The 12,341-nt window shown below is 39.4% G+C and overlaps 1 protein-coding gene across 3 annotated transcripts in view; it reads right to left on the bottom strand.

Annotated features, from left to right (window-relative positions):
• znf638 (zinc finger protein 638) overlaps positions 1–12,341 on the bottom strand; it is a 30,616-nt gene that overhangs the window by 4,848 nt on the left and 13,427 nt on the right. Inside the window, exons 1-17 of one of the 3 annotated variants that reach the window (XM_079867996.1) lie at positions 11,065–11,135; positions 7,068–8,496; positions 6,146–6,207; positions 5,996–6,034; positions 5,481–5,845; positions 5,156–5,376; positions 4,816–4,959; positions 3,928–4,026; positions 3,804–3,844; positions 3,347–3,663; positions 3,232–3,263; positions 2,996–3,130; positions 2,237–2,368; positions 637–678; positions 397–528; positions 145–261; positions 24–49 (exon numbers count right to left, since the gene is read on the bottom strand). In XM_079867996.1, coding sequence (XP_079724122.1) covers positions 24–49; positions 145–261; positions 397–528; positions 637–678; positions 2,237–2,368; positions 2,996–3,130; positions 3,232–3,263; positions 3,347–3,663; positions 3,804–3,844; positions 3,928–4,026; positions 4,816–4,959; positions 5,156–5,376; positions 5,481–5,845; positions 5,996–6,034; positions 6,146–6,207; positions 7,068–8,282 — 3,119 coding nt within the window. In that variant the 5' untranslated portion in view covers positions 8,283–8,496; positions 11,065–11,135. Of the gene's footprint in view, positions 1–23; positions 50–144; positions 262–396; positions 529–636; positions 679–2,236; positions 2,369–2,995; positions 3,131–3,231; positions 3,264–3,346; positions 3,664–3,803; positions 3,845–3,927; positions 4,027–4,815; positions 4,960–5,155; positions 5,377–5,480; positions 5,846–5,995; positions 6,035–6,145; positions 6,208–7,067; positions 8,497–11,037; positions 11,136–12,341 lie in introns of those variants that run through there. The other 2 variants (XM_079867995.1, XM_079867994.1) reach the window with 2 other exon arrangements.

Genomic DNA, 12,341 nt, shown 5'->3' with positions numbered 1-12,341 from the left:
ATATTTTGTTCTTCGCCTCTTACCCTTTTGCATCTGGCTTCTTTTTCAGCTGTTAAATGAATAACAACATGTTAAGTTATGAATTGCCACTGTGAAACAAGTGATGCTACACATACAAATGGCTAACAAAACCTGCTAAACTACCTTGATTGGTTTGGCCAGTTGGAAGCTGAGGGTATTGTTCTGGACTACACAACGAAACTTCAGGAAGCGGATGAAAATAGCCCTAGCCATAGCAGCATTCTCCATTTCAAAAATCATCTGAGATTGAAAGAAAATTAAAAACAGTCAGTCATATTACAACAGTCAGCTGAGATCTTTTACTTTCCTTTAATAATAGAAATAGATCTGCAGATATTATGCAAATAAAAATAAGTTTAAATTTGAGTTTCTTACCCTGCCATTTAGAGGCAAAACCTTCTTGAATTTACCATAGCGTTTGATTACGGTCTCTACTTCTTTGTTTGCCACAAGTGTTTTTGGTACATTACTAACAATGAGAAGGCGTTCTGGCAATGTGATGATTTCCTGTGGTCGGAAGGGGAAAAAAACATTGACTATAGAATAAGTCTGAGACATGATACAAGTTATTTCATTTTATTTTAAGTCAGTGTTATCTCTTCAGCATTTACTTACAGGTGATTTCTCCATGCCCATGATCACTCTGAAAACTGACTCCTTTCGGAAGAAAAGGATAAAACAGTTAGTCAGTACTAACCAGTATTAATCAAGAGTATAAATGTACTTGAGACATAATGCACTCTCTCTTATAGACAACAAAGAGAGCCCATTTTGCCAGTGTTGTGTTCTTAAATGAGAACAGTGTTTAAAGCAACTATAAGTAATCCATGAATAGGTACGAAATTCAGTGAAAAGAGTGGATTGCTTTACAGCAGTACGTCACACAATATGTCACACCAACGTAGCTTTAATGAAGGAGTATTATAGTACAGACATCATGAAAGAGGCTAAGAGACCAAAGAGAACATTGACAGAAGAATCTACAAAAAGAAAAAGTGGCCATGACGTTGCAAACTTTTTGGTCTTGACGGTAGCTGTCCGTTTCAGGAGAAAAAACCTACTTGCCAGTGTTATTTATGAAAGACAGCAACGTAGGCTATAATCTTATCAATGGCATCCCTATCTCAGAGTTTTGTAGTTTGTCCGGGATGTGAAAAGTCTTCTTACAGTCCTGTCTCAGGATAGCATGCAAATACATACAACTCATGGCAGGTAAGCTTCAAAAGTTTGCAACCTTCCAAACCTATCTCTGTTAGCTTGTGATAGTCCAGGGGTTCTCAACTCAGGTCCTCGTGGTCCAAATTCCTGCAGGGTTTAGCTCCAACTCTAATCAAACACACCTGAACAAGCTATTCAAGGTCTTCAGACTTACAAGAAAGTTACAGCCAGGTGTGTTCGATCAAGGTTGGAGCAAAACTCTGCAGGAAAGTGGACCTCGAGGGCCAGAGTTGAAACCTCTGTAATACTCTAGAGAGAACAGAGGTTCTCAAACTTTTGGAACTAAAGCCCCCCCAAAAGTCTCCCCTTTTATGTGGCAATCTTACAATTCACGGTTCAATGTTGGACAGCGCAAGCCTGATGTCATCCTCCACGTGCAGTCAATCCCAACGAAGGCAGAGGGCAAGAGCTATAGAGGTGTCGCAATTTGGTATCGCTCTTTAAATCCACTGACTGCTCCTCTATCTCTACTGAAAGGTCTTTTCCTGGACAACTGAAGGGATTTCTGACCCAAATAAATGAACTGAAATCCTCACTGAAATATGACCGAATTGTTGTTTCAGTCCTTTAGCACTGCCTTTTTGTCTAAAGGAAGAAAGATGTTGGCATCTCTCCCTTCCATCGATGCGTTCAACAAATTCTACCAGTCGAAAATGTCTGCAAGGTATGACAACTGCACTAACCACAGGGGGTTGTCCAGGTACTGCACAAGATTGGAAATCCGCATCAACAAGAAACACCTTTACCTCTGAACGCAATTAGTAGAGGCAATGTAAAACCAGCTGTGTTTTTTTCTAATGTAGAGCTCGACACTGTCAAATGTATAGCATGTGCAATGGCCTATAGTATAGCAACTCTAAAGTTGCAAATATACACAACTACAAACAGTTGCTTTAATAAAACTGGGGTAAGAACCAACGATTTTTATGTTTCTAGGACATTTATAAAATATTTTTTCCTCTTTATAATTTCAGACAGAGATGGAGTGCACACTCACGGTGTAGTTCAGGTCTATAGGTTGCACCATCATCTTTACGGTTATCTCTTTCTCTTTCACTTTAGCTGGGTTCTCAGAGCAGGCCTTCACCATTGCTTCAACTGCCTCTGTGTTGGGCATCTGTAGGTAGGCCTAAAAAAACCCATACAAATACTGTTAAAATACATAATACAATATGATATAAAACAATATCATTAATATATACTAATAACAATATAATAACAAAAAGACAACATCCATTTTTTAAATCAAGGATTTATGTAATTTTTTCAGTATGTAATTCAACAAAGACAAGAAATAGCAATCAGTGCCATTGACAAGGGAAGTTAATCAGCTAATGTATACATTTGGAATGTTTTTATTGTTCGCAACTTATAAACCAGCTCATATCAATCCCTTCTAGCAGCATCAGCTAACTTTAGCAGAAAATCATTGTTTAACTATCATGGAAAAGAATTGCCAATATATATATATTTTTTGATGGATACCAAGTCTACCAAATTTGAGATTTCTGATCCAGTTTGTTTGCAAGCTTCCATGGCTGCAATATGCTGCGTTTTCCACCAAATGTCAACTAGTGATGTCGAAATACTATTGGGAACGCACATTTCAAAGCAAAGTAACTGGCTGTAGCATTGGTTTTTTTTTAACACGTATTTGAACTTAGCATGTTTTCTAAATCTCTGCAAACATATTATTATATTTTTATGCTTCAGTACAGTCAAAAAAAATTACATACAGCACCTTTAATGTTATTACCTTCTGTTGAGTGATTGCTATGACAGGAGTTGCAATGAACCCATATGGTTTAGCAAGATTGGTGAGGTCATCCTCAGTAACCCCTTCCTCTGGAAGATTCGTAATCTCGACTATATTTTTTCTCCAGGGTACTTCCTGTAGTCAAAGAAAGAAGGTAGAAGTAATTACTTGTAAAAATTATATATACTGTAAGTTTGTGTATATACAGTTTAGAGGGAGAACACCAAATAACATACCTTCTTTACAAACTTCTTGGCAACTGCGGTCTCTGCCAAATTACACAAACAAATGTTATACACATTGTCCAACATGACCACCGGAACAACTACAAAGGAAGATGCAGTAACTTACCTGAACCCTTAACAGTGGGTTTAACTTTAGCTGCCTGTACCATCTTTTTGGGGTCGTTCGGTTTTGCCTTAGTTACTTGAGGTGTCTTGAAACCTGGCAACTCTTTTGCTTTAGCTGGGTGAGATGCCTTCACTGGATTTGCACCTTTCACTGGATTTGCACCTTTCACTGGATTTGCACTCTTCACTGGATTTGCACCTTTCACTGGATTTGCACTCTTCACTGGATTTGCACCCTTCACTGGATTTGCACCCTTCACTGGATTTCCACCCTTCACTTTCGCTGACTGAGTTGGTTTTGTCATGGTCACCTCTTTTCTATAATAAGTCACAAATACATTCACAGAAACATTTGTACAATGTTCAGGCATATAATCTTTAAAAAAAAAAAAAAAAAAAAAAAAAATCAGGTTAATTTTTAGATGTACTACAAAACCACTGCATGCATGAGAACTTACTTCTTAAAAGGTTTTCTCCTATCATCATCATCTCTTGCATCCTACAAAAGTGCACAGATCAGATTTATTGGCAGGGCTTGGTATAGTTCACATCTCTAAGTGGACTTGACAGAGTCAAACATACCTTCTCCATGCAGATCTTAATGACCTGACCACGAATTGACAGGTTCTTAAAGTTGAGCAGAGCTTTGGCATCCTCCTCTCTCTCCATACATATAGAGGCCTGAAGAGAGGAAGAATCACAAACGTTTGCTTTCACAAATTAGTGGCAATTTGGGGATGACAATCGCTTGAATGGTGGGTTCATTATTACTCTTAATGAAAAACACAACAACAAAACAGTATAATGACAAACTAGCTTATATTAAACATATAACTTTTATTAACAAAACGAATAAGATGGCGTTATTAGCAAAAGGAATAAGCATGGCAGACTCATTCCTGTGGTACGCTTGAACGTGTGTGTGTGTGTAAATTAGAAGTGTTTCTTCTGGAAGTTGCCACCTTCATCAGGGAAAGTTTATAGACTGCCTCATTAATGTTTGCAGGTTCCCAATTAGCATTGGGTTTAAATCCAAAATATTGCCAAATAGGCGCTTTTACATTTTGCTTTGAAACCAAATCTTCCGCCATCATGTTGTCAGTAATCTCGCAGTCTTGCCTCACTCTCGTCACGTGAAATCTGACTCCTGCTGCTGATCTGTGCAGCGACTCTCGCTCGACTCACGCTCAATTAACCAGGCACGTGCTGTTTTTAAATGGTAGTGTCTGTTCTCTAACTGAACTAAATAATTTGTATTAGTATAAAAAAATAAAATAAAAAAAAAACAACGGTGGAGGGCGGGGCGCAGTATATGTAATCGGTGCGCAGACGACTATCGCAGCAAGCCTAATGCTGAGAATTCATCTTAGCCATTACAGGAATGAATTACATTTTAAAATAAATTAAAATAGAAAAGTTATGTTAAACTGTTATATTAATTCACAATATTGCAGTGTTTACTGTATTTACCTCTCGAATCGCCTTCAGGAGGATGGCAGTGTATATCTTGCCAAAAGGTTCAATGGCATCAGACAGTTCTTTGTTGGTAGTCCCATGAGGAAGTCCAATGAGCCTCAGCAAACATGATGTGCCCGGGGCATCCCTGGCTTTAGGCTTCATATCATGCAAAAACAAAGATAGCAATCAGATTTCATATTTTTAGCACAGATACTCTTATCTTTTTTTTTTTTTTCAAAAGTGTTTTCTAATGACCCTGCAGCAAATACGACAATATAATGACATTAAAGCCAAAGTAATGAAGGGAAAAAGCACATTTACAACTGCATGTAACTGCTGTATGAAGATGTACCTTTGGAGTGCTGGGGGTCTTTGTGACGGAGGTTCTGTTTGACTTGGAGTATTCAGTTCTCTTAGGTGGTGAAGGACGTTTCCAACTACTGCTGCTGCTTCCCTTTGATGAGGAAGTAGAGGAAACGCTCTTCTTTTTTGCTAGCTCAGCCAGCAAGGCTGGTGCCAAGGACTTCACCACAGCCTTCAAAGTATTACTGTCTGTAATTGAGGAAAGCTCAGCTGTGGGGAAGAAAATAACTTCATGTAGTAGTACACCAAGTGATTTGAAAGCACTAAAAAAATTATACATTGCATTGCAAGAGCATTGTAATAAGTGATCTTACCTGATGACATGAGTTTCATGGCCAGTCGTTCACTACTGCTGGATCTCTGCTGGCGGGACGGGCTGCTCCGGCGGGGACTCGAACGGCGTGTAGGAGAGCGCCTACTGTAACCTGGAGACCTTGATCGTTGAGATGGAGGACTACGGGACCTTCGTCTGTAAGGACTTCCTCGAGACTTCCTATGGGGGGACCGGCTGTGACTTCTGCTACGCCGGTGCCTTCTAGGGCTTCGGGATCGGGAGCGTGAACGGGATCGTTTACGACGGCTTGAAGAGTCATGGTGCCGCTTCGGGCTGGGGGACCTGGAGTACGAGTGTGATCGGGTGTGCCGCTTTGAGCTGCTGTGTTCTGATTTGGGCTCAGGTCTGCGGATGATTGACATTCTTAAGTGAATTTGTGCCATTTAAATGGACAATTGTCTTAAAGTATAAGATTATATATATATATATATATATATACACTTTTTTTTTTTTCCGAGACCTAAATGCTCAAGATTGATTTTGGTAGGGATTTACCTTGAAACTGAGACAGACTCAACATTCCAGTCAGGGTATCTATAATAAAAATAAATATATGGCTTTTCGTTAGTTAAATGAGAATTTACCCTATGGAATTCTTAGGTAAAGGAGAACATGAGCAATAGGAGCAAATAATAAAACACTCACTGTTTCCTAAGACGCCTACAACTCTCAATGTGAAGATTTGTGTTCTGATGTTCAAGCCAGTTCTGTGAACAAAACAAACAAACAAAAAAATACTTTAACAATGTCTTTGCTTTTAAAAGAATGCTTTAATTATTAAGTGTTTTAAACAGTGCAATTGATTATAACAAAAATTGGTGTAACAGATGACCAAGATCTGTAAGTAGATCTTAAAAAAAAAAAAAAAAAGTGAAAAATGAAATACCAGAGGTCATAAAGTAAGACATGATAAAGCTTGTTTAACCCACTATAGTCTCATTAGTGCATAACAAAAATGGTCCATGATTGTCACGACAAACTTCTTCAACATGGAGAAAAAAAAAAAAAAAGAAAAAAAAAAAGGTCCAAAGTGTGTTCTTCAGGTATTACTGAGATGGAGATCACCATCTGCCTTTTGTCTTCAGCACTGTGGAAAGTCATCAGGTCTGCCTTCACAATATTTTTTCAGCCAGTCCAAGGTCTTAAACAAGGTCTCAGCAAAATGTTTTTTCATCAGGCTTCCCCAGGTTCCCAGAAAACAGACCGATTCATTTTCTTCTGAAGCTGGAAATGGCTTGGAGTAGACAAGATGCAACTTTTTTTTTTCAGCCATGGTTTACCAGCTGTATTATCTACTCTATTTACATCAGCTTATTGGCTTTTTTTTTTTTTTTTACCCACAATGAACTGCACAATTATTGAGCAACTGAAGTTAACAAACATTAAAATTTCATTATAGGTTTCTGATATTTTATTTCAGATTTAAATTTAGTACAGTTTTAGCTCAAAGTTCACCAACACATCGAAATGAATTAAACAGCAATCGAGACCCTTTACATACACCGAATAATGCAAAATAATGCAAACATCTTTCAAATGAGGCACTACTGGGTAAGAAGATACTCACCTTAATCTGGACACATTCAATGTTACATAGAGAGCATGTATGAGGAAAGATTCTTGGAGTAGCTGCTGAGTAATCATTCATCATGGTAGGAGTCGGAAGCCTCTTGGTGGCGGGCACGTTGATTGGAGGCGAAAGGAACGGGATCCAGTTGGCATTCTGACCTCCGGAGATATTGTCCATGGCCATCATTGGAAGAAGACCAAGTTGAGGCGGCATCTGCGCAGGAGATCGACTGGGGGGTGGCAGAACAGTCTGGGATGCAGATGGTCTCACTGGGATCGTCTTCACGAGTCTTGGATCTACTGGTGGAGGTTTCTGAAGCTTTGGAACAGGGACTGGAGCTGGCTTGCACGGCTGAGGATGCTTTGTGATGTCCATGCCACTGAAGGGTGGTTTAGAGACCTCACTCACATACTTTGGTGACTCTTTAGGCAGGTGTTGTTCACTTGCATAGCCATCCGCGCTCTCCTCGGGGTAGCCAAATTTGCTAGAATGTCCATAGTCAATGACTTGAGATCTCGCATCAACGTCCCTTTTCACTTTACGCATACGGATGTCCCGCAAAATAAACGGTAGGTTGTCAGGAGTCAGCTGATCATCTGGATAGTGACTTAGAAGCTCTAGGTCCTCATTGGAGAGTCCAAAGCTGGCTAGGATGCTGCTGGCACTTTCAGAGGTGTAACGTGAAGGCCGCTGTTCTGGTGGAGGTTGGCTGTCCAAACCGCTTGATCCTCCGCCAAAACCCGGAGACTGGAACAGCTGTGAGGAACTGGAAGGACGATCCAAGCTTGAAGATCCGAAGAGCTTGCTGGGGCCTTGGTATATGGACCAGTCCACCTCATCAGATCTCGAAGACCCTGAAAAGATGTTCCCTCCGGAGGAAAGCACGTCATCCCTTGTGTCCTTTCTCATGCGAGGATCTACTTTTTTGGGTTGCTGGAGCATTTGAGTGAGAAGGCGCACTTCCTCGCGGGCTCCCCGAAGGTTCTGGTCAATGGCGGCTTCAAGATCTGGGGAAATCTGTTGCTGCCGTTGTCCTAGAGAGAAGGGCTGGTTGACCAATCCCCCACGAGAACCGGACATTGAACCTGGGCCAAGACGGGCTGCCCCCAGCTCCATTCGAGGCTGTGACCCAAGACCATACTGGCCGGGCACAATGGGTCTCTGAGTGCTGGGGAACAGCCCTCCACGGGGATTATACAATGGATGCGACATGGAGACCTTAAGCAAGTTGAGCAAGGTCAAAGCAGGTGTTGCAATTGCAGACGGAGTGACGCTTGTGCCAGCAATTGCATTCAGCTGGTGCAGTGCCAACTGAGTCTTTATCTGTGCCAACTGGAGGGAGATGGGGCCTAAGACCGGCAGACTCCCAAAATGTCTCAGGGAATTTGCAACAGGGGGCACAAAACTTTCCAAGAACAATGAAAAGCTGGAAAAATTAGGGGAAAAAACACACAGAAAGTGTTATTGGCTTGTCGTCTTCACGTCCTCACACAGAAACTGCAAAACGGCTGCAACCATTTTCCCCTTCTGTCACACTCTCAAATCTCCATCTTCAAGGGATTAAAACAGGTTTCCATGTCTTCACTGAAGAAGAAAACAGCAAGCAAAAAAGGACAAGACAGACAAAAGAAAATAATATCACAGCTTTAGAGTATCTTTACACAACATTCATGCAGGAGTTTTAGTGGTTTTCTTTCTTTTTTTGGCCTGGATATGTACAGGGAGGGACAGACATGCCTTAAGACAGGACAACATGATAGGTCAGACTGTTAATTCATAGATATTAGACAAATGTATATTATGAATACCGTGAGCAATATCTTGAGCTTTTTTTAATGTCAATGCTGGCTTTTTAAAATAAAACTTAGGAGCCTGAACGGTCAATATTGTCCATCCATGTAAACAAAGATCACACTAGGGTGAAATTAAGAGACTAAAAGAATCTACTGCTGTAAAATAAACTAAAGAGCTGCTGCACTAAAACAATTCTCAAAACAACAACAAATTCTAAGTGAACAAGGGCTGTTTTTTCCAAAAGATTTCTACAATCTACTTAGGCTTATGGTGCTTTTGGGAAACGCAGTACACAAAGTAAAGCAAAGATGTGAATGGTGAAGCCCTACAATTCATCTCATCCCATCAACCTCAATATTTTTTTCAGATAGTGAAAGTGTCAATCAAAGGAAAGTGTTAAAGTCAACAAGAAACGGCATTTATCTTCCATAATATCACATTTTTTTCTAAGTTAAAAATAAAAATGGTAGGGCAGGACATAATTATATTCCATTGGAATAAAAAAAATAAAAAATCTGTCCTTAATGGCCATAATTGGCGTAAACTTAACAGGCAATAAAGTCGGCATGAAACAAAAGTTCACCATATCTATTTTTCAAATGCGTGTCATTTATCTTATGCTTTGATATATATAGGCTTTTTTTTTTTTTACCTTAATCTTAAATCAAAATAAATTCTCCAATCATTTAGTCTGCTTAAGCCCTGTCCCTGCAGGCATGCATTAAAAGGATAGAAATTTAAAGAATGTCGGTAACACAGACAGTTGACGGTAATGATTGACTTCCATAATAGGAAAAAAAATACTATGGAAGTCAATGGCTACCGTCAACTGTCTGGGTTACCAACATTCTTTAATATTCTCTTGAAATATCTTTTGAGTTCAGAAGAAAGAAACTCATACAGGTTTGGAACAACATGAAGGTGAGTAAATGATGACAAAACTTTCATTTTGGGTGAACTATCCTTATAAGCTGCATCCATTTTTTGTTCAATGCCCACATCTCAAAATCCAGTCAAAGAGTCCCAGCCTTACATTTTTTTTCCTCAACAATCTGTTACTCTTTGATATCGTCACAAGATAGAAGAATATATTTCCATTTCATCATGGATTTACACTGTTGTGTTAAAAAGTAGCCTGAAACAATATCAAAACAGTGCAGATGTCAATCAAAAAGAAAGATATTATGAACACATTTTTCTCACGAATAACGTGCTCTAACACAATTATGCACAATGAGAATTAAATAAATGAGGTCAATTTTGATTTCAGTATTCTTCTGATATGACTGATTAATTCCAAACTTTCTTATACAAAACTTTAAAGGTATTGGTCTCAATATCAGAATTTGAATGAACATTAAAAAACGTTATTAACCACCATGCATTTGAAAACCAATAAGACTGGGTTTTGCATTGCATTTACTGTCATGACTCAGTAGGAAGTGTTTTAAAGAAAAATATTTACTGCAAAAAATAAATAAAACCCGTCTCAGACGTGAGGCCGCCATCCAGCGACTGAACACAAAATGTCCACTGAACAGCAGCCATTTCTGATAGCAGGCCTAGGTTAAACCTGTATTAAATGACAACCACTGGACAGTGGACACTAGACAGAGCCATTTTAGGGGCGTTTTGAAGAAATACACAAACACAAGACGATGTTATAACCCACCCAGCATCTGCTTCAGTTCCCAGGGTAGCGAAACTGAAGCACATGGAGCACAACTAAATCATGTCAAACTGCAAAAACACGTCTTTGTGATGAGACTGACCAGCTGACCGATCGACCGTGAAGCGTTATAACCAAACAGAAAACTATAACGCTCCCATTACGACACCGCAAGATCGACCGTCGATCATTTCAATGGCGTTATAGTCTGGATGAGGTGTTTGCGTGATGTTTTTGTGGCCAGTGGATCTCATACAAAAATGAAAGCAATGTTTAAATGCACGAAATACGCAATATGGGTGATCTGATGGGCAGATCGGTAGTGAAATCAAATGGATCTGTGCAGGCCTCGGGCTCTGCAGCTTCGCCATGAGTCTCGTTTACCTCGCTCTTCGTCGGCGTCGTCGTTTTACAGAGCAACACGCACTTTATTCGACAAAGAAATCGCCATATTTACACTACAAGCGCTATAGAAAACTATTGCAATGCACCACAGTAACATACCTCGTATTTTAATATGTAAAATCTTACGATGGAAATGCATCCGATGAAGAAAACGCTCCGATTTCAGAGGACGGTCGGTTTGCGTCTCAGGCGTGACTACTCGATCGACGAGTTGCAGAGCAATACATATAGTCAGGAAAACCAATCGAACCAGAACCCTTGTGATACGGAAAACTATCAAACTTTCAGTAATACGTAGGCTACAGACTTATTATTTCGCGGAGAGGGTGAACTTTTTTGCACCGTAGGAAAAGAGAGACCGGTTTTATGCCGTTTCTTGTAAACAGCAGAGAGGGAGTCCTTTCCTTCAAGGATATCCAGGAGATGGCAGTGTTTTCATTTGTGAGACTCTGCTGGCTCAGGCAAAGACTCTAGGCTAGTTGTTAAAACATCACGCCATAACAGCGTAGGCCTACAAACGTTTCCCCCCCATATGTTTCAATGAAGGCATAATATTTATGTATTTTAGCATTTTTTATGTTTTCTACGTAATTTTGCATGCGTCATGGTTCACATTTAGTGTGACAAAGCACCTGTAACTTAAGTTCCTGAATAATTGTAGGCTTAGTTTTGGGCCAGTCATAAGCTGATATTCTGAAGTTCAGACTCTGAGTTGCTGCATGTTGATGTTCTTGACATCTAATCCTTGTCACAAGGTCAGAGATTTTGGCACATCAATGTCTCTCTCACATTTCTGCAGCTGAACCGATCTTTCTATCACACATCGACTGTCTCACCGCAGTTTTTGAAAGAAAATGTATTCAAACTAATATTGAGATTTTTATTACTTTAATTCTTTCATTCAAATTATGTTCTTGTTAAATAATACATTTAGTAAATCAATGATGTATTACCATGATGATTTTCAAAAAGCATTGCATTGTCTTCATTGTTGATTTTATGCTTTTGTAACTTGTAATTTAGTTGTGATCATGAGAAAGAGATTGATTTAGGATGCTGGTAATGTCATGACTCAAAGAGTAACAAGAGAGCTGTTATTCGCCAAGTGTTCTGGCTCAGTCTTTAGGCTGGCTAGTGACAACTTTATTTAACCCTGATGATGTCATGTACCACATTATTTTTAGCCTTTGCCAGACATTTAGTGATATTAATGAACAATGTTTTGTGAATATTTCCAGGTCAGTTTATTGTAAATGCTTCTTTAATGTTAATGTTAAAGGGATCAAAATGAAAATTCTGTCATTAATTAACTAAGCTCAAACGTGCTGCTTAACGCAAGAATGAATCTCATTGGTTCTCACACAGGCGAACATGCTTGTGTGAGTTTACTAATGTTTACATGT

The sequence above is a fragment of the Squalius cephalus genome (assembly GCF_949319135.1).
Source record: "Squalius cephalus genome assembly, chromosome: 3".
Classification (NCBI taxonomy): Eukaryota; Metazoa; Chordata; class Actinopteri; order Cypriniformes; family Leuciscidae; genus Squalius; species Squalius cephalus.
Note: the sequence above shows the minus strand (reverse complement) of the source record. Positions and strands in the feature narration are given on the sequence as shown.